Source organism: Phyllostomus discolor, chromosome 1, assembly GCF_004126475.2.
Source record: "Phyllostomus discolor isolate MPI-MPIP mPhyDis1 chromosome 1, mPhyDis1.pri.v3, whole genome shotgun sequence".
NCBI lineage: Eukaryota > Metazoa > Chordata > Mammalia > Chiroptera > Phyllostomidae > Phyllostomus > Phyllostomus discolor.
Window position 1 is genome coordinate 190824396 of NC_040903.2, and position 23251 is coordinate 190847646.

At 35.7% G+C, this 23251-nt stretch overlaps 1 protein-coding gene across 6 annotated transcripts in view; it reads left to right on the forward strand.

The window, feature by feature from the left end:
- GPHN (gephyrin) overlaps positions 1-23251 on the forward strand; it is a 456579-nt gene that overhangs the window by 247484 nt on the left and 185844 nt on the right. For 5 of the 6 annotated variants that reach the window (XM_036011094.1, XM_036011095.1, XM_036011096.1 and 2 more), the window contains 2 exons: positions 3980-4252; positions 22006-22140. In XM_036011094.1, coding sequence (XP_035866987.1) covers positions 3980-4252; positions 22006-22140 — 408 coding nt within the window. Of the gene's footprint in view, positions 1-3979; positions 4253-5547; positions 5656-22005; positions 22141-23251 lie in introns of all 6 variants that reach the window. The other variant, XM_028508287.2, reaches the window with a different exon arrangement.

Genomic DNA, 23251 nt, shown 5'->3' on the forward strand with positions numbered 1-23251 from the left:
CCATCTCTGAAGCCCCTAATGTCCACTGGTCTCGGGGGCCCAGGTAGCCATTTCAAAAAGCATGCCGACATCTGCTCACCAGTTCCAATCAGTTTTTAATTCTGGAAGGGGGTTCTTTTGATGGGCACTAACATTATTCTACTTTAATATACCCCTTGCATTCCCAGAGTGATTCCTATATAGCCATGTCCCATACAGGAATCCCTTTAGTAGACCAGTTTTCCATTGTCCTTCAGCCTGACCATATGGCCAGGCCATTAGACACTTCCCATGAGTCAATAAAAACCCAAACATAGGGCCAAACATCATGCAGTTCAGCCCATCGAGCTGATTTGTTTTTACCTTCTTCAATCAGAGTGGCGGCCTTCCAAACAGGATGCTGTCCCTTCACCTTGGAATTGCCATCCATAAATCAAGCAGCTCTTTGTTGATCAATAGAAAGCTGTTTATAGGGCACCGCCTAAGTGGCCCAAGTGGCCATAGGATCCAGCAGCTCCTCAGGTGGTTCCGAAGTCGGCCCTAGGTGAAAAGAGGCTACCTGCTCGTGAGTACCTCCTTGCATTCTCCTGGTAGCATGATCCTATATCCACCATTTCCATTTTATTATGGAATTCTCCTGGGCATTGCCTTCCCCATTAGAGCATTTCTCTGCCATTACCTAAGACATTATGGATATTTCAGGTTTCAAGATTATATTATTTTATGTCTGTCAATAATAAGAGAAGTCTCAAAGTTCAGTAACAAGCTAGTAATTGCCTTCTCAAATAGAAATTTTCTGGTCCAAAATCCCAGCAGTTGTTGCTGGGTGGCACTCACATGTTTTTGCCATAAGCCCCAGTTTGCACTCTACTCAGGGCTCTTGTACAGCAAATTAATGACCTTTGTGGGCTGAAACAATCTTACTGATTCCCACTTAGCATATTAAATCTATATTGGTGGAAAAGTGGATTTGCATGCCTTGTTTTATAATACTAAGTAGGGGGAAAGTTCTCCAAACACAATATCCATTCCCATAATACATTCAAGTAAAGGATATTCACCTCACAAAAAGTTCACTGTATAAACATTCTATTTCATCCAAACTTTTACCTTAATTCCTATTTCATTCCTATATCCTCTCAAATTAATAGTATCCCTCATTAGGACTTCAACAGGTTTTAGAATCACAGTACATGGGACTCCCATGTCAAAAAGTTCCCCCCAAAATCTTTTCTTCATTCCCTGACCATTTTACTCATTTTTTGTGCATACGGCCTTGGATTTCTAGTCCTGCATTGGGCCAAGGGACCCAGACTCTTTGTCTCAGTTTAGATTATGGTACCATCACTTTAAATGATTGAAGGTGAGGTTTCTTACAGTCATCTTTGCCTGTTAGCTTTTTAAATATTTCTAAACTCAGGTCAGTAGAGATTTGTTTAGGATTCAAAGCCCTCATATCAAACCACAAGGACCTCATATTAAACCCAGTGACCATAGTCACCAGGAAAACAGAGACACTTCTATCAGGAGACCAGCAAGTGCTCCCAGCTGTTTACTCAGCCCACAACAGTGCTACATTAAGACCTTTGTTTTGCCCCCCATCAGTGCTCACTTTATTAGCCTTTTCATTTTTGTTTCTTTGTTTAATTATATTCATTGGGGTGACATTGGCTAATAAGAGTATATAGGGTTCAAGCGTACAATTCATAATACATCTCTATATTGCATTGTGTGCCAACCACGCAAAGTCAAATCTTCTTTAGTCACCATATATTGGACCCCTTTACCCTTGACTACCTCCCACCCCCCTTTCCCCTGGTAACCACCATACTGTTGTCTGTGTCTAAGGGATTTTGTTTGTTTGTTTGTTCATTTGTTGCTTTCAGTTTTATATTCCAGTTATGAGTGAACCATATGGTTCTTCTTAACTTTTTCTGTCTGACTTATTTTGCCAAGCATGATATTCTCAGTTTCCACCCTGCTAAGACAAGTTCCTTGTATCTCTCATTCTCTTTCTCCATTCTCTTATGAATCATTCTAACTTTATTCACTATTTATTGCTTCAACCCCACCTTTTTCCTTTGGAAGCAGCTCTGAGGCTACCAACTATATGTATCAGACCAGCCAGAATTTCAGCTTGGCTCAGCCTCAGGATCCACCCAGCATTCTCCCTTACATTAATTTTGGCTAGCACAGATAACAGTAACCAAGGGATTGTATATGTACCTTGTTTCTTGTTATTTTGCATTTATTTATGCATCCAATGGCACAACTCCTTAGGAGTTGAATCTTTCATTTTGAAATTCCATTGCTAACTTTTATCTTCAATAACTAATCACAGCACAGCTGCGTTTCCATTCTGTGGGTGAACCTGTGTTCATTCAGGCTCTAAAGAGTCATTATTCCTCACTCTCACCTTCCTCCTCCCAGATCACATGTTTCATGCACAGAGTCTTTCTAGTAAATGCCACTTCTAACACCAATTGTAGGGAGTAGTGGCCAACTGCATAAGTTAGCCAACTACAACGTTGGAACACGTCACAAGATTTCCCTCACTTCTGACACCAGCTGCAATTCAAGGGATTTCTGAAACCACCCTCAGTTTTAATAATTCAATAGAAGGACTCACAGAACTTCCTGAAAGCTATTATTCTCATGGTTACAGTGTTTACAGGGAAAGAATACAGATTGAAATCAGCCAAGGGAAGAAGTCTAAGAGAGGTACCAAATGAGAAACTCCTGGTCCATCCTCTCATTGCTTCTCTCCGTAATATAAGAATATACACACCTGAGTATTGCTAGCTAGGTACTCTCACTTTTGCCTCTGGTGTCTAGAGTTTTATTGGGACTTGATCACATATTGCCCACATAGCTGACATTTAGCCTTTCCAAAGGCAAAACTGATGACTTTACTGTCTGGTTCCTTCCAGAGGCAAAAGTGATGTATTTCCCTAAGCCCTCATAATAAACCACATTGTTACACTGTCCAGTAGCTAAAGCCCCAGGCTTTTAGAGAGAGGAAGGGAGAGAAAAAGGAACATCAATCAGTTGCCTCCTATACATGCCCCAACCAGTGATCAAACCTGCAACCTAGATATGCACCCTGACTATGAATTGAACCCACAAACTTTTGGTGTATGGGACAATGCTCCAACCTGCTGAGCACCTGGCCAGGGCACAAAGATGATTCTATCAAGCACGACATTCCAAGGAACTAGAGATCAACTCCCAAAGTCTGACTGTAAAAGCCAGAACTCCTTTTGGTTAAGGTTAAATTCTTTTTTATACAGTCTTTATCAGTAAAGGTGATTGAGTCATACAAAGAGATCAAAATATTGGGCCACACTTTCACATTGTCCAGTAACCCTACATGAACTTAAGATACGTCTTTACAGATTACATTTTAAGGTAAGTTACTTATATGTAAAAGAGAAAGGCCGCTGCCCAAACATGTTCCCCCAAACATATCTGGCCCTATGTTCTAATGTTAACGTTCTCACCTATTCTCTTTTTGGTGATATATTATTAATAGTGAGCAGCTGAGCAGAAGACTGTGTTGACTTCAATGCAGTGTTCTGTACAAATTATATCTAACGTTGCCTAGCTATGCCTTGTGATGATAGTCAGAACTTGAGATCTCTGAATAAAATAGTTCCATCCTCAATTGGTTTGTGTATAGTGCTCTGCTCTAATTAGAAAGATGAAAACTGTTTTTCCCATAATGTATCTTTAAACCCCAAAGTTGCATAAAAAATGTTTTAAATGTACTATTTGCTTATATGGTACTATAGTTCTTCAGAGAATACTGTAATATATGCCATACTTACTTCATATTTCATATTACAACAATAATGCTTTAAGACTGCTTAATAATACTTAAGATTATTCTTAAGACTGATAAAGAGAAATACAAATCCAAAGTCAGAAATAAATTTGATTGCTTCCATTTTATATGCCTACAAAAGTACTTCATCTTCATTTTTTTTCCTCTTGCACACAGGAATGCTTTCAGTTCATACTGCCAGCTCTACCTCATGCCATTGATCTTTTACGTGATGCCATTGTAAAAGTAAAGGAAGTACATGATGAACTTGAAGATCTACCTTCCCCACCACCTCCTCTTTCCCCTCCTCCCACAACTAGCCCTCATAAACAGACAGAAGACAAAGGGGTTCAATGTGAGGAAGAGGAAGAAGAAAAGAAAGACAGTGGCGTTGCTTCCACAGAAGACAGTTCTTCATCACATATAACAGCAGCAGCTATTGCTGCCAAGGTAAGCCTGCTGAGAGACTCAAAGATCTAAAGGACCCACAGGTAAATGTACCGATTTCATCAATCTTCCCATGCCATCATTCCCTAAGTTTAAAATCTCTTCAGTACATCCTTTATAAAGAACTGGGATACTCACGACACTCCAGAGCTATGTTTCTTCCACAATGTAGAGTCCTTGAACACATTGAAGGATGTTCTGAGTTCTGAGGCATTAAAGATACTGCTGGTACAGTGAAGTAATAGCTGCAATAATAAGCAATGTGACATTGAAGAATTCTTTGGAGGTGTCATTTTTATTATCATACTAAATATACAATGTTCATAAATTCAAAACATCAAATATTGACCAATTCTTAAAACAACAGCAAACTGAAGGTAGGAGACCTTAGATGATTGAAGAGAGTAGTTAAAAAGGAAATAAAGGCTGTTTAATATAAGGCGTTTCAGCAATTAACTAAGCAGTTATTTAAATATAACTTTACACAAATTACCACAGTGGTGTAGAGAGGAAATGGATATAAGGTATTTTCATTTTCATTTAATAAAGTACTAGTGTTAGGATAGTATCAAAGTATTAAAACTTCTTTTGGGGAAATTCTGGGAGTGGAGTACCATGAGGTACTTGAATAAATTTGGTCATCTTAAAACCATAGAATATGATTTATATTATTATGCATACCTAGTATAATCCACCCAGTATGCTTTAAATCATCAGGAAATAATATACCACTTCTGGGAATAATGATTGTTTATTGATTGAAAGCATACAGATTGAAAATCTAATTGCCATTTAAGTAATTCCTAAAGTTTTATGGATCATCCAGATATTTTGGTTATGATGATAGCATGAGGGTTTTGTTTCGTAACATACAGATTATAAAGGATCATGGAGATCCTTTTGAAGTGTCCATTCAGATAACCAGTAGATGATTCTTTCACTGAAGACCAGGTGATTCTATCTCCAGACCTATTTATTGATCCATTAAGTTCTTACTTAAGGCTAGTATTTAAGTTGTGAGGTTTGTTTTGTTTTGTTTGTTTTTATGGAACTTATTGGTAAATTAGGTACATTTAAAAATAAATGTATGTTCTTTCTTTTTTACTCTTAATTAAAAGAGTAAAAAGTACCACCAATTTCAATCTTAAGAAAAAGGGTTATAGCATTTGAAATCTAAACTGGTTTGACATTTCATTGTTCCATTTGTTTTTCACCCTTTTTCCTTTCCAGTCATTTTGCTTGTGTAGTTTCATGTTTTCTTGTCACTATATTCATAGTTGTTATGTGTTGTGCATTAGAAGCATCCATTCTACACCAGTCCTGCTGTTATCATGGCACACGGTGAGCAGCCCATCCCTGGTCTCATCAATTATTCCCATCATGCAACAGGCAGTGCAGATGAACGGGTAAGAGGCTTTTGCATAAATGATTTTGCAAGCATACCGCCTACTTCCTATCCTTGGAGGTAGGCTATAACATATTATGGAAGATGTGTTTTATTCTGAAGGATCTTCAGCAGTGCTTTCTTGTGAAAGTGTAAGTGCCACTGAGTATATTCATTCCATCACAGAATTTAATTGAATGGAGTTCCTCCTGTACCTAAACTACTCTAATGTTATTAAGATTCTGTAGTATGTGGCAGTGAGCTTTCATCACATGACTTCCAAGAAATTCATTGCTCAGACTTTGTTTTTGTCTTTAGCAATTTTATCACATACCTTCAAATAAATTACCTGAATTTATTAAAGTAATCCCTTTAAGAGATTCACCTTATGTCTTAAAACCTAAACTGATCGGTCAGGCTAATATTTCATTTGAATTAACGTTGGATTTTTTTGCTCATGGTTTTGCATCTTGTTTTCTTTTCCTTCACTATGTTCTCATTACAAGTATTTATAGAGTTGAGTCTGAGTACAAATCCTAGATTCCTAATCTTCCAGTAGAAACTTCTAAGGATACATACCACTTCTTTCGGTCACTGGCTGAATTATATTTGTAAAACATGCCAAGCTAGAAAAGATTAAAGTGATATTTTAGACGACGAATGCAAAAAAAGAAAAAAAAATCTATCTCAATCCCCAACATGGATATAAACTGAGAGGAAAAAGAAGTACTAAATAAAATTTGACTTTAAATACTTAGGAAGACCAAAAACTCAGAATTTGGGGAAGCAGGGGTGTAGAGAACTAGTATCAGCAGTATCTTAGGAGATACACTGCCAAAATGGGTATTTTAACCCTTACATCCAACAAGCACTGCCTGGTTGGAAATAAACTTGGGCTAGTCAAAGGACAAGTAGAAAATTTAAATATTGATTAGTAAAATTATTAATGAATTTCAGTTGACAACTAGTATGTGAATTCTCCATATGGCTCTGTTATAAATTACAAACATTCAAAAATATACCAAACTTGAAGCAGGGCTCTTTTGTAAAACCACAACATCTTACAAAACAACAGCTACAATAATAATCCTGGTTTTCAAACTGAAGTATTTGTATGCATAACCAAACTTTTAACTTACTATATTTTGAGTTTTATATTATTACACTCAAAATAATTTTAGTGACTTATATTTTAGTTCTTTCATGGATGGCACATAACTAGTACCATCCTAGATGCATGAAAGAGAAATTCATTATTACACACAATGGATTCCTTTTATTATTAGGATTTCATTCTCTGGAGGAACTAGTTGATAATGGCTGTTTAAGTGTTCTAACTAGATGTCATAACTCAGGAACTTCTTATTTATTGATTGATATTTAATAATCCCCTCTTTTAGTATTATGGTCTTTTTCACAGATAACCCAGTTTTATAAGTAGACTTCCATTTTTTGTGCTTTCTATATATAAAAGACTATAATGTTCTAGTTTTTCAGAACTTGCATCCATAGAAAAGAATGAAAAAAGAACTAGGTACAGAAAATAATTAAAAGGAAGGTTTTTAATGTTTTTAATGCTCCTGAAGAAGTTATGTTAACTCTGTGAATGCTTATCCAGCACCAACATCATTAATGAGCCTCATTGGTTCTCAGTACACTGGTTTATTGTCAGTGTTTTAGATCTCTATGTGAGAACATCATCCACAATTTATCTATGGACTGTTTGGCTGATTTTCATAAGATGTACCCATGTAAAATTTAAAAATTAATTTTTGAAAAGGATAGTCCAATTGCCTGTTGGAGAGAAAACATCACAATTTCCCTCAGCTGGTTCCCAATCTGAGGCATGTGAAGCATTGTGGAATAATGTAAAATTATGCAACTTAAAATCAGAAAAACTAGATTTACGTCCTGAGTTTCCCAGTTAACATTTGGGGCAAATTACTCAACATTCACAGTTCAGTTTCTCGTGTATAAGATGGAAATAATAATCGTCCTGTGAGTTACAAGAGGTTATTTCTTTGTACCAAATAATGCATATTGGGGAAAATTATAACTATATAAATTTAGAGTTTAATATTTACAAAATTCTTTCTATGCACCAAACTCTATGCTTGATGCTCAGAATGCAAATATAATTAGATTGTTCTAGCCTATAAAGAATTCATAATATAACTAGGGAGTTATTTCTATTATTATTTTTTTACTTTCCAAATTCAATTATCTGCTTATGATAAAGAATGTGAAACCTGATCAATGTACTGGCTCTTCAGTGGTTAATTACTAGTGATCTGATTACTAGTTTTTGCTAAGCTGATCAATTTGCTTTTTCAGAAAATAAAGAGGCTTGAGGAATGCCTCTTATAATAGATATTTGTTAGTTCCCTCTCCAGCAGCCATTTCCCATTCCCTCTTTCTAGCTGTATACTGCATTTGCCAGTCACGTGGTTTGGTGGAGGACTAACTAAACCTCCAGGACAGGTTGGCTTACTATAATCAGCATATCCATTTCACATAGCCAGAATTTTTAGTTCAAGAAACACCTAATTCAGGCTGGTAGGAGCAAGTGAGTCTCATCTCTTAAGTTTTATTTGAACTGCTGGGGATACAAATTCTCTGTTTCTTACTGGATATTAATGAGGAAATACACAGCCTCAAGAGTTTAATCTTGGGACCATGAAAGGAATAACTAGCAATAATGGAACCAACAGTAAAGAAGCAGTCCTGAGGAACAGAAGAGAAAGAGAGCCATTGGGTCCTGTTCACAAGATTTGAACCGCTCACTCAAACCCCTGTTGAGCTCTACCCACCTCTTTACTTTTCAGTTACATGAGCCAATAAATTACTTTTAAAAAGTTAATTAGAGATAGAAATGGGCATGCTGTTGTCTGCAAACCAAAAAGCATCTTAACTAATATACCTCAGTAAATACCATCTCATCAAACAGGTGAAAAGTCTTTCTTATAATGACAAATATATCAAATAGGAATCCCCAAAGTTTTATATTTGAGTGAGAATCCTGTTTCAAAAGGATAGGAAGTAGGGGAATGTGACACAAAGAGGGTAAAGAAGGAAAATAAATCCTCTCCCTCTGTGGTTGCTAAATAAGGGTGAAGATTTTTTCAGAGACTGGATCTAAATTTGAAGAAATTATAACTTGTGCAATGCTGCTTCAAAGCAGCTTATAGTTTAAAAAATCCAAGTCATAATGACAGGCAAAGAGGAATTCAAGACAAAGGAAAAAGATATCCAAAGAGATAGATAATAGGAAATCTTGTCTCACTAACAGAAATAAAATCTTCTGGAGAAGTTCAGCATAATAATGATTATCCCCAGGCTCTACTGCATACAAAAAAACCTGCTGCTTGCCCTGGGAAGAAAAAGAATTGCTGATTTCCTATGGCTAAAGGATAGGGAGAAAACAATATGTTGAATTCAAAAGTCCAGTTAGAATGAGCAAACTGCCATCCTATTGATTTGTCTGAAAATAAATGATACCATTACAAAAAGAAACAGAAATACTTATAAAGTTTTGATAAGAAAATCACCCTGGCTGGTGTAGCTCAGAGGACTGAGGGCTGGCTTGCAAACCAAGAGGTTACCAGCTCTGTCTCCAGTCAGGGCACATTCCTGGGTTGCAGGCCAGGTCCCCAGTAGGGAGCATGTAGGGGGCATGTGAGAGGCAACCACACAGTTGTTTCCCTCTCTTCCACCCTCCTTCCCCTCTCTCTAAAAATAAATACAAAGTCTTAAAAAAAAAAGAAAAAAATCAAACAACTTAAACATATATGGACATATATGGCAGAAAAAGTCCAGCCATTGTTAATAGTACGAGAACAATATGTGCAACACTCATGTAGCCTGGCAGCCAAGGAGAGTGGACTGGAATGCACGTGCCTGAACAATGACAATTTCACTGTACTAATCAGTGGGGGTGGTAGAAGCCTCTGAGTGAATACGTGTACCATGTGGCCATCGCATTCAAAATGACTGAGCAAGAAGAGCAACAAATCTGCATTGAATTTTGTGTTAAGCTTGAACATTCCTCCACAGAAATTATTTGGGCGATTCAGAAGGCCACAGTTATGGGCAACCGCTGATCGAACGCTTGATCACAACAACACACTGCTCAGGCATCAAGTCTTGTGTAGAGTTTTTTGGCAAAACATCAAAACAACCAGGTGATTCAGCCTCACTACAGCCCAGATTCGGTGATCTGTGACTTTGGCTTTTCCCAAAACTAAAATCACCTTCGAAAGGGAAGAGGTTTCAGACCATCGATAAGATTCAGGAAATATGATGGGGAGCTGATGGGGACTGGGAGAACTGTGTGAGGTTCTAAAGGAAATAAACTTTACTTTTTAAGTTTTAGTCTTTATTATGTTCTTTCAGATATTCTTAAATAAACTTTAAAGTATATTCTTTTTTTTAAGATTGTATTTATTTATTTTTTAGAGAGGGAAGGGAGGGAGAAAGAGAGAGAAACATCAATGTGCGGTTGCTGGGGTCATGGCCTGCAACCCAGACATGTACCCTGACTGGGAATCGAACCTGCGACACTTTGGTTCGCAGCCTGTGCTCAATCCACTGAGCTATGCCAGCCAGGGCTTTTAAAGTATATTCTTAAGCACACTTTACTTTAGGACTGCAGTCTTTGTCAGATGATCCACAAGATGAAAACTATCTTCATAATACTGTGATACAATTTACTTAACATGCCATATGTTAATCCTTGCTTTTTTCAAATAAACTAATAAAATTTTAAAATTTTGGCTTTGTGTTGATTTATAATTCAGTAAATAATGAAAATGATAACCCACTTGTACAAAAGCTGTAGGAGTTCCAAATAAATTTTAAATGTGTAAATGGTCTAGAGACCAAAAGCTTGAAACTGCTTTAGACAAAATGTTTTGGCCTTAATAAAACAAAAGCACATGCCCAGTTGTAGTTCTCTAACACTCTCGCTCCTATGGTAACTTCAGTGACTCATATTAATTATAACCTTTAATGAAAGTAAGACATTTTTACTTCACAGAGACAATCAGGAGGGATAGGTAATTAAGAATTATCTGAATACATACATGTATTTTAGCAGACAGTAAAGCTCAAGTATATACATAATACAGTTTTCTACAACATACAATTCTTTGCTTGTTGAGCTCAAAATGAAGAAATGGACAAATAAAAAAGAACTATAAACAGCACTCTGTCATCTTTCACCCAATAGAGAGTAAAAATCTGTAATGCATTTACAGAGATCACCAAATGGTCAAAAACCAACGTCCCAATTACTACTGCCACTAATGAGCAATAATTTTCTGGCAGTGCAAAAACTAGAAACAGATGAAACACAAATCAATATGATGGGGTTTTTATTTCAGTTTTTTTAAACCTAGAAGAAACAAACAGTTATATAATTTCTATTGGCATTTGAGTTTCACCTCTGGTTGCAAAGAAAAGATACTTGTGGGCTTAATTAAGCAAGTGCTTAAAATTGTACTCCAACAGCAGTTTGTTATATTAGCTAAATCCACTGGGCATCTCAGTGTATGATCTCTAAAACTGCTAAAAAACAAGTTCTTTTTTTTTTAAAGATTTTATTTATTTATTTTAGAGAGGGGAAGGGAGGGAGATAGAGAGAGAGAGAGAGAGAAACATCAATGTGCGGTTACTGGGGGTCATGGCCTGCAACCCAGGCATGTACCCTGACTGGGAATCGAACCTGCGACACTTTGGTTCGATCCACTCAATCGATCCTGTGCTCAATCCACTGAGCTATGCCAGCCAGGGAAAAAACAAGTTCTTAAATATAAAAATTTAATACAGCTCTTCTGGCAAGATGGAGGAATAGATGGACACACCGTACCTCCTCATACAACCAAGATTAGAAAAACAATAATTTACAACAATAATTTACAATCAGAATAACACCCAGATTCGGCAGAGGATTTATCTGAATGGAAGTCGGGCAGCCACGAAGTTGAAGTAGACCCGTACATCCAGACTGGTAGGAGAAGACAAGCCGGGCGGGCTCGGGGCTGGCGCGGGTCGGTGGCGCAGGGAGGTCAGGGAAAGTTTGGTGCGAAATCGGTGCGACAGCCATCCGGGGCGCAAGAACGCAGCGGTGATCCCTGAGTACGCAAGACCCAGAGGGGTAGCGATTGTGGACCAGGGCAGAACTCGCAGCCCAGAAGCCCAGACAAGGGTCTGAGTCCAGGAGAACGGAACTACTGCCATTGTTCCCTCCCGTCCCCGTCCCTGCTCCCGCCCCCACATATAACGTCACAATCTAGCCACTGGGGTGCCCAGCCCAGGTGAGCACCTAAGGCTCCGCCCCCCCACCGTAACAAGAGCAACCAGACCGAAAAAAAAAAGGAGAGACAGGGGAAAAATATGTTTTCAACAGAGCAGATCAGTCCCCCAGGACTCATCATTTTGAGCGACCAAGAAATAGCCAATCTATCAGATGCACAGTTCAAAACACTGGTGATCAGAAAGCTCACGGAACTGGTTGATTTTTGGACGAAATTTAGATGAAAGAATGCAGGTTACCATAAAAGAGATGCAGGAAGATATGCAGAGGAGAGCCAATAGTGAAAGGAAGGAATATGAGTCTCAAAACAATACAGTGGACCAGAAGGAAGATAGAATCAACCAAGCAGGAAAGCATGATGAAATAAGAATTCAAAAAATCGAGGAAAAGATTAAGAGCATCTAAGACACCCTTAAACGTTCCAATATCCGAATTATAGGGGTACCAGAATCGGAAGGGGAAAAGCAACAAATTGAGCACGTATTTGAACAAATAATAAAGGAGAACTTCCCCATTCTGGCAAAGGGAACAGTCTTCCAAGAAATCCAAGAAGCTCAGAGAGCCCCAAAGAAGTTGGACCCAAGAAGAAACACACCAAGGCACATCATAATTACATTAGCCAAGGTAAAAACGAAGGAGAGAATCCTAGAAGCAGCAAGAGATAAGGGGACAGTAACCTACAAAGGAGTTCCCATCAGACTGTCGGCTGATTTCTCAAAAGAGACCTTACAGGCAAGAAGGGGCTGGAAAGAACTATTCCAAGTCATGAAAGACAAGGACCTACATCCCAGATTGCTCTATCCAGCAAAGCTCTCATTTAGAATGGAAGGGCAGAAAAAGTGCTTCCCAGATAAGGTCAAGTTAAAGGAGTTCATCATCACCAAGCCCTTATTTTATGAAATGCTAAAGGGACTTATCTAAGAAAAGAAGATAAAGAAAAGACATGTATAGTAAAAGGACAGCAAACTCACAAATATTAACAACCACATCTAAAGCAAAACCAAAGAAACTAAGTAAACAATTAGAACAGGAACAGAACCACAGAAATGGAGGGCACATGGAGGGTTAGCAGCAGGGGGGTGGGAGGAGGAGAGCGGGGGAAAAGGTATAGAGAATAAGTAGCATAGAATGTAGGTTGAAAATAGATAGGGGGAGGTCAAGAATAGTACGGGAAATGTAGAAACTGAAGAACTCATAAGTATGACACATGGACATGAACTAAAGGGGGGAAATGTGGGTGGAAGGGGGGTACAGGGGGGAGGGGAGAGAAGGGGAAATGGGACAACTGTAATAGCATAATCAATAAAATATATTTTTAAAAAATTTAATACAAATATCAAATGAATATATATCAAAGATGTTATTCATAATTAATGAGGATCACAGATATTACAACTAGTTCACAGAAAACAGTGCAACTATGTAGGCACTAGGAATGCTGAAATGAGTTTACAAATAGATGCAATACTTGGTCATTACCTGCAAAGTAGTCCATTATAACTCCAAATGATAGAATCATTTGGCCCAAAACCATTTACATTACTATCAGCTTTTACAATTTAAAATTGTAGAATAGCTGAAAGGCTATGAACAGTGCAGATAATCCAGAATTGTCCACTACACAGGACACCTAGTAATACTGTATTCTCCATTTCAAAGTCTTTCACAACTTTTCTTGACTCAAAAGGAATACAATGATGTGTGGATGTTTACAAAAAATGAAATTTTTGTTGAAGATGTTCATGTGCCTAGTTTGCATTTTTATTGTTTATACTATTTGTTTCTACTCATGGATTCTACAAAGCAGGATTTTGTAGAGGCTATATAATTTTTAATAACTAATGGATGTTTGAAATCTTTATTTAACTATTATGGTTAATAAAGGAATGTCTTGTTAGGATGCCAATTTTTTTTCCTAACATTGACCTTTGAGTAATATTGTTGGATTAATTATGTATGTAAGTGTGATGGATTAGTAGTAAATATTACTTGGGCTAACATGTTCTAATAAGGTTTTTTTTGCAAAGTTCACTATTATTTTATGAATAAAATAAGTAGGAAAATATGTTAAAATAAAGTACACAGGCCTTTTTCAAATCTGGAAAGTAGTATTCATTGTACTTAACATGAGCTTTCACATCTGGTAGTTTTTGTTCTGTCAGTTATTAATTCTGACATTGGATAAATTACTTCTTCCTAAGCCCCAGTCTTCTTTAACATTTCTAATAGAAATAACAATGATATTAACTCTATTATCACCTCATGAGTAATTTATGAATATTTAAATAAGAAAATGGATTTAGTTTGCACTTAACATGGTATCTGGGTAAACATTTAATAGTAGGGGGTTGATATCCTCACTGTTACTAACTGAACCTTCAGATATTACTTATGCAATTCTCCCTTCACACCTCTTTCTTTGCCCAACCAGACAGTCCTTTCTTTTTCCTTCTTTTTCAGCCTTCAGCCATCTTTTAAGCCCTAGCTCAGTGAGTGGTTCTTACATTTTTATTAATGGTAACCTCCTTTCAGAATGTGATTAATGTTACTGTCCCTCTCCAAAGGCTCAGATACACACACGTTGAGTACAAGCATTCTGAACCCTACTCTTTGTCGGGCTAATGTTTGGTTATTCTTTCTGTTCCAGTTTAAATATCTCTTTCTCACAAAAAGACTTGTCTGATCTGCTTCCCCCAACCTAAATTATTACAGTTATTCTTTCTCATAGCACCATGTTCTTTTCCTTTATAGCACTTACCACAATTTCCAGTTATATATTTATTCATATGTTTGATTTATATGAATGTAGAGTATAAGGTCCATGAGGATAAGGATTACATCTCTCAGTTTATATGATCTATCCAACATCCAACAGAGCTTGGCATGTAGTATATACTATGTAAATATTTGTTATGTATGTTCCATGAAAAAATACAGAGCCTCATATATCTCTAAGGAGTAGATGTCCATTAATTAACTTTGTAAGACAGGTGTAAAACTACAAGATAAGGAGAATACAATCAATAATAGTGTGATAACTTTGCATGGTGACAGATTCTTACTAAACTTACTATGGTGATCGTGTCACAAACTACATAAATGTCAAATCACTGTGTTGTACATCTGAAACCAATATAATATTGTATGCCAACTATATTTTAATAATCATAAATAAAGATATATTTTATAATGCCCTTGATATATAAGGAATCTTCTAAGAAATAAAAAAACAGCATATTCTCTCCCAATAGTAAGCCATTAAATTAAACAACTATATTAATAATAATAATAGATAACTTTTGAATGCTGTAGTATAGAGCAGACACCATCCTAACTGTTTTATATATACCATCAGAGATTGATACTGAAATGTAGGTACCAATAAGATTATCCCTTTTCATTTTCCTGAAAGGCAAATTTACATAGGAAAACAAATGTTAATAAAGACTCTGATTAATACCATTGAGAACAACAAAAATTCTAAAATAACTTTTAATGGGAGAATAATTTTAGCAAGTATAGATAACCCTTGTAAGAAACATTCATATGAATATTTACATTTTTACACTTATATAAAAGTAGATTATAGTCACACCTTACATGTTTACTGTCTAGAAAAAAGTCATAAAGTATGTATTTTCTTTGTATATTCTTGTGGGGTTTTTTGTTTCATTGATTTTAATCTAAATTCAGGTCTTCATATTTATTCTTGTTAAATTTCATTTTGCTATAGTCAACTACTCAGCCTAAGGAGATCTTTTTGAAATCTATATTGACCATTCAGGATACTACCTGTTTTTTGTAGCTCTGTCACCTACAGATGTATTAACTATGCTTACATTCAAGTCACTGTTACAACATTTTTTGAGGGTAGGCCATTGCACATACTACCAGAAATCCTATTGGCTACAATTGCTTGATCAGCGAACATATTTTTCTCTTATAGTCATCAAAACCCACTTTCTTTATCTTGTCCACAAGACTTTTATGAATGACTTGTCAGATAGCTTACTAACTCAAGGTACACTAGTTTGATAGTTTTATCCTATAGTTTTATCCTTTAGTAAAATTTTCATTATACTTATTCATAGCCTTTGAAAGATTAGTACCAAAACTCTGGGAAGATACATAATATGTATTTTCTGAAACAACCCAATTAGGTATTCATGTGCCATCTATTTTTATTATTCAGATCCATTTTGAAAATGTCATTTCACTGCCTACTGATTGCTGTGGTTTCTTTTGAGAAATCAACTGTTACTCTTATTGAGTACTTCTTATCTAAGTTGCTTGTCTTTTACTGCTTTCAGATTCTCTTTGTCTTTTATTCTTGACAGGTTGATTATAATGTCTCTTGGTTAAATATCTTTGAGTTTATCCAGCTTGGGGTTTATGAGCTTCTTGGATATGTAGATTCATGTGTTCATCAAATTTGGAAAATTTTCAGGCATGATTTCTTCAACTATTACCTCTGCCAGTTTCTTCTCCACTGGAACTATCATGCATGTCTTGGTAAAGTCATTGGTGTCCCATACATTTGATGAGTCCTGTTTATTTTTCTTTATTCTTTTTTTTTCTGCCTCTAAAACTAGATATGCTAAATTGATTTAATTTCAAGTTCATTAATTCTTTTTTTCTTCTTGTTCAATTATGCTGCTGAACCCCCTCCCCAGGTGGCTTTTCATTTGAGTTATTATATTCTCCAACTTTTGAATTTCTATTTGGTTCCCTTTTATTTCTTTATTTTTATTGATATTTCCTATTGACAAGACAGTATTTCCATGCTTTATGTAGTTCCTTGGCCATGGTTATCTTTAGCTCTTTTGATATATTTCAAATACTTGGTTTATATTTTTTGTCTAGTCAATTCAATGTCTGGGCTTTCTCAGGGACAGTTTCTATTTATCCCTTCTTTTTGTTGAAAACTGGATTTTTTAAATATTATAAGTGGCAATCTGGAAATCATACTCTCCTTTCTCTTTGGAGTATGTTATTGCTGCTTGCTATTATTTGTTGATTAACTTTTCTGAACTATTTTTGTCAAGTCTATTATTCTTTTCTGTATGTGGCAACTGAAGTCTCTGTACCATTAGCTTCATGGTCAGCTAGTGTGACTCAACAGATTTTCTTAAATACCTTGAAAAAATATACATACAGAAAAAGAGAAGTCTTCAGTTCTTTGCAGATGGGTTCTTTGTATGTATCAGGGCATGTCTTCATCACTCAGCCAGGCAGTTTACAACTCTGCCTTACCCCTCACTTCCTGATTGTGCAGTCTGAACTTCAACAAAAAGTGAAAGATCAGGTGAAGTGTTGCAAGAATAAGCCTTACTCTGGGCATGTGCATGAGATTTTGTATTCTCAGGAATATCTTGGAACTTTTCAAAGCCCTTATACCTGAATATTTCAGTTACTCTATTGTTTGTCCCAACTGTTATTCCTTGCTAGGACAGAGGTATTTAACATATCTGCTTTTAAATTTTGACAATTACTGCCCGCCGCCCCCGAAATTGGTTTCTTGAACTCTGGAATTGTTCCAAGCCAGGAGAAGCAAAGGCAAGCCCTTCAAGTGTGTCCTTCAGTGAGCCAACAGACATGTTGAAATAAACAGCCACAATTTCTGAGAATAAGGTTTGTTCTCCTTCAGTTGTAAGAATCTTTACCAGGAATGTCTACTGTGTCTTCAAGGCCACCACTGAGCTGTATAGTGGGTGATTCATTGGTTTTGTTTTTTAATTAATTAAACTTTCCCCTGGTTGCTATAAAGTTTTGATTAGTTTCTAGATTTCTGGTAAAGTTGATTCTGATATTATTGCTAGTTAAATCTCTTTAGTGGAAGGATGGACTTTTGGTGTTCCTACCCTGCCATTTCCACAGGGAGGATTCCTTTTAAGACAGAAACTACTCACTATAAAAGAAACTATTGATAGATTTAACTAAATTAAAGTTAAAATTTATCAAAAGACATGATAAGCCTTAGAGTAGGAATAGATATTTTCACCATATAAAACTGATGAATGACTAGTTACTCAGAATAAATACAGGCATATAATTTTTAATTCAATAGAAAAGAGCAATACAATAAGGGGAAATTAGGCAAAAGACTTGAACAGGGACTTTACAAAAGAAAACATCTAAATGACTAATAAACATGAAAAGGTGCTTATTCTCACTAACAGTGTAAGGAAAATTAAAACCACCATAAGATATTATTACTACCTACCAGAATTGACTAAAATTAATAATATTGACATTAGGTAGAGGTAAACTGTGGAGTAAGAGCAACTGTTACCATTCTCTTTTGATAGACATACAAATTGGCTTAACCAATTTAGAAATTTGTAAAAGAAGGTATTCAGCTCTGACTGGTGTGGCTCAGTAGATTGGGTGTCATCCCATAAACTGAAAGTTCATCAGTTGGAGTCCCAGTGAGAGCACATGCCTGGGTGGCAGGCCAGGTCCCAGGTTGGGGGCATGTGAGAAGCAACCGATTGATGTTTCTCATGCACATTGGTGTTTCGCTCCCTCTCTTTCTCCTTCCCTCCCCCTCTCTCTAAAAAATAAAAAATAAAATATTTTTAAAAGGGGGTATTCATACCCTATAACAGTAATTCTTTTCCTGGGTATTTATATCTTTGAATTAATGCATGTGGGAATTATGGTACGTGAACAAGAATACTCATAGTAGCATTGTTCATAATGTCTCCAAAATGAAAACAATACAAATATCCATCAGCAAAGTAATCCATATTTATTGCCTCCTTTTTCTTATATCCACCTTTTTTCTTTATGTCTTATAATCAAGATTTATCTTCATGAAATAAGCTTTCTCTCAGGCAATTAATGACTACCCCCATCTTATTTAGTGTCTCTCTTTTCTTTTTATCTGTCTTGGTATATTCTTGCAATATGATCTTTGTCTTTATGATCTTATCTATCTATGTATCTTCCCCAACCATATCTGTGAAAATAATTTTTAAGTATCTCTAGCATAAGTTTCTTTTTTGAGATGAGTTGAAAATTTATTTCCAGGCTACATAATGAAATTGCAAATTTATGGTTGCCAAAATTGACAGGACCCACAGGGATGACTGGTAATTTCTTTGGCAAATTATTAGTTGTCTTTCATTCTCATTCATTCATCTGAAAGCATTAATCCAGATTTTTGTGACTAGTCTTCTAAGAAGTTATCTTTCTCACCTGTTTTCTCATCAGTAGATCTTTACTCCAACTACCAAAGAGAAGGGTACTACTGAATATCTCACTTTGTTCCCCCAAAATTACCTTATTTTATTATACCTACTTGCTCCCTTATTTTTACTTTTTTTCCTTTACTGGTAACTGCTTTAATTGATAGAACTAATGGCTTCTTTTCAACTCTCGTTTCTCCAGTATTTATAGATTTTAACATCTTGAAAGTTTATTCTGTTTTTCCTTCCCTTATAGCCACTCTTTCTTGATTTTCCTCTTTTGTCTCTAACAGTTTCTTAAAAAGAGGAAGACAACAGTATGAAAGTTAACAGGAAAAAGGGCTTGGGGGAAGATGAAGAGTATAAAGAGGTTCAAATATACATATGGTGACAGGAGACTAGACTTTGGGTGGTGAGCACACAATGCAGTTTACAGATGAATATTATAGAATTGTACACTCGAAACTTATATGCTATTATTAACCAGTATCACCCCCAAAACTTAATTTTTTAAAAAGAGAGGAGGATGAAACAATTTATTTTCCAAACTCAAATACTTTTGAAAGTGTAAAAATGTGCTATTTAATAATTGAGCCAGGATAATAGATATAAACTCAGATTATTCAAGGAAAAATAGGATTATGTTCATCCCATTTAGATTTTTCCCCGATTCTTTTTCTTCTATAGCCCCTTAATATGGATATCACCTAGAATTTTCAACCATCATCTTTCATTCTTTTACATAGTCTCCTTGGGTGATCTGAAACATTTGTGTGACTGCAATGACCACCTCTGTTGATAATTCCCAAAGTATATATCCCATCCCTAATCCTTTCATAAGCTGCAGTCTCATGTTTCTAATAGCTCATTGGGTATCTTCAGACTATTAACTCAAAAGGATGTACCCCCAAATTTAAACCTATCTTTCCTCTCAAATATCATACTGTTTTGTTTACATTCATACACAGAGAGCAAGAGAGATGTGTAGTATATGTATGTATGTGTGAGTCTGGAAATACATATGTCACACATGCATACAACTTTGTGTAGGCATTTCATTAGGTACTGGACACACAATAGTACCCAAAACACAGTTGCATCGTTATAACAGTGTATTCTAGAAAGTGAGCTAGACATTGATCAATCTACCACACGTATACTGTAGTGTAAGTGATAATTGCTATGAAGTAGAGGGACATGATGTCATGTGAAATATAATAGAGGCATTTGATCTTTCTAATCATGGCCTTTTTATTAGGCATAAGCAGCAACATATAGCTCTTCTAAATCAGACTACCTTGATTACTTTAGAATGTTTATCACAATTTGGTACTCAAAAATACTTGCAGATGGAGCCATTTTTCTTCTTAGAATTTCTATTGCTTTTCATCCTAATTATGGGGATATTTTTCATAAATCATGTAAACTGTCAAGCCTTGAAATAGTGGCAGTACCATTGGCATTGAGGATGTTGATATGGAAAGTAAATAAAAGAGCTTCTTTGGAAATAGTACAATATTATGTCCTTTGTGAGAAAGAGAGGATACATAAAACCAGGAGCACCTTTCTAATCACGAAGTCTGGCTGCTGCTTCCTTCTTTTTACTTAGTAAGTGATTTTTGTTGATTGAATGTTAATTGCATATTTATTTTATCAAATGTTTTACTCCTCTTGTGCACAAAACTTAAAAGTGTTCCAGTTCTCACTTTGATATTAGAAGATCCACACCCATCAGTACATGAACTAAATTATGCATAGCCCCAAATAATAAATTTTGTAGTTGACATAAATATTAATGATTTGAAAAATAAATAATTCACATTATTTGTCCTTATGTTTGTCTATTTTTAGAATAGTGATACTCAATTATATCAGTCTTTATGGTGTTGATAGGTATAATATAATAATAATAATAGCCAACATTTATTAAGTATTTACTATTTGGAAGTACTAGATAATTTATATACATTATCTTATTTAACACTCAGCAGTCATCCATTGATGTAGATTCTACCATTATCTTCATTTTTTAGATAAAGGAAATGGCAATTAGAAAATACATTCATCAATGTTCCAGTAGAAGTCATAGCTTACTTAAATGGATAATTAAGAAGAGTTTAATAAAGGACTATGGTGTTTACAAAGGTTTGGGCAGATTTTAGGGAAAGCAACCTGACATAATGCAGTACCCTGGGACTAGTAATAGTGGAACCATTAATACTCCTAGTCTTAGTAGAGCAAAGGGAAGGATGCTGTTAGAATATAGAAAAGAGCTATAAGCAAGTGTCATCTGACATGAGCTGTGATCCTATCCAACTTATGATGACCTGGTAGAGAAGAAACCAGGGAAATGAATACCAGACCTTACTTTTGTCCAACCCTTCAGTTTCTTGACAGTGCCTCCTTTTATCTGAACCCAACTGGAAGCCAGAGAGCTCAAGTTAGCTTGTTGATTCTATCTATACAGTTCAGCTTGGAGCAGAGAGGCTGAAGAAGGATAGAAATTAATCTGGGAAGAAATGGAAAATATCTAGGAAATGCATAAATATTAAATGAAAGAGCCAGTATATGAGTACCAACTACTTTACTCCTAAATACATTTACATTAAACCAGAATTACATTGTGGTTAGGATTTGTCATTAAAAAGTTTAATAAAATATTGTTTTGCCAGGGAAAATATTTTAAACCTGAAGGTTTCTATTCTAGCCTAAATTGTTGGATGCATTCTAACAGTACATGAGACAAAATATATGAGCACTGTACAGCAAAAAATACCCTGCTCCCCCCAAAAATATTACATGTGGGTATTGATTTTACATACTGTTGGTAATTTCATAATATTAAGCCATGCTTATTCCCCTTGTTCAGATTCCAGAATCCATTATTTCTCGTGGCGTTCAGGTGCTCCCACGAGATACAGCTTCCCTCAGCACTACTCCTTCAGAATCGCCTCGTGCTCAGGCTACATCTCGCCTTTCTACAGCTTCCTGCCCAACACCAAAAGTAAGTACAGTTCCTTAGTGTCATAGTCTACTATGTGAATCTGGGAAAATTAACCAATATTTTCCTCTGCTTGTCAAGGTCAGATTGCATGAATGACAGTACAGTGAAAGATTAATGGACTGTAAGATAGTTATCATTCATTGTTTCACAAATTGTCATATTAAACATTAGAACAATAAAAATTTCATGCATAATGTCTACTCCTACATCATCACAGCAACAGGTATCACTCTCTGTAGATACTGTTTCTTTGTTGTAGACTTGTTATTTTCTTAGCATACTCATCAGTATAGATGTGGAATTACATGTTTGTGCAGAAGATTAATACATTTCTGGCCAATAAATAATAAAATTAACAAGGTAAAATAATGTCACCAATAGAATTTTTTTGACTTATCCAGGCTGGGGTAGCTCCCTGCTCTAGTATCATTCCAAATTTGTTCAAACATATTCAACTTGGAATGTTGCTGCCTAATATTTGGAAACAAATCTAAATTAATTAGAAAGAAAGTTTTAATGCCAACCTTTGGGGGAAGGAAGACGTATCTTAGTATTTGTTTTTTGTCATTTTCCCAAGTACTGAATTATATATGGGGAAAATAAGGATTAGACATTCGCTGCCTCATATCTTCATGTATATGATAAATTAAGTATGGCTGTGACTGCTATCTCCTGGAATGTCTCTACCTAGTTAAGATAGTCATTTTGCCATTAAGTTTTGTATGGGGTGTCAAAAGGTTAACAATAAAATTTCTTTTTACTTAAGATATGGTGTTAGATATCAGGCTACACATCAAATTTAATCTAGAGACCTTCAGGTAATTTTTCAAATCATGACTTTTTCCCTGTCACAAATTTAATGACTTACATAGCTGTCTTCCTCAATTTGAACTTTTATGAATGTATCAGTGTTATAACTGGATTTAACTAGAAGTAACTTCAAGCAGTGCTTTTACAGTCTTCTGTGGTACAGCCTTCACAGCAAAGTCTTCAGAGTGTTAGTGTTGTATATCATTGTTTTTAGACTTATATCAAAAATTACTGATATTTATTATAGTTTTAAAAAATTGAAGTCTTAAATCTTCAGTGAAGAAAATTTGTAAAAACATTC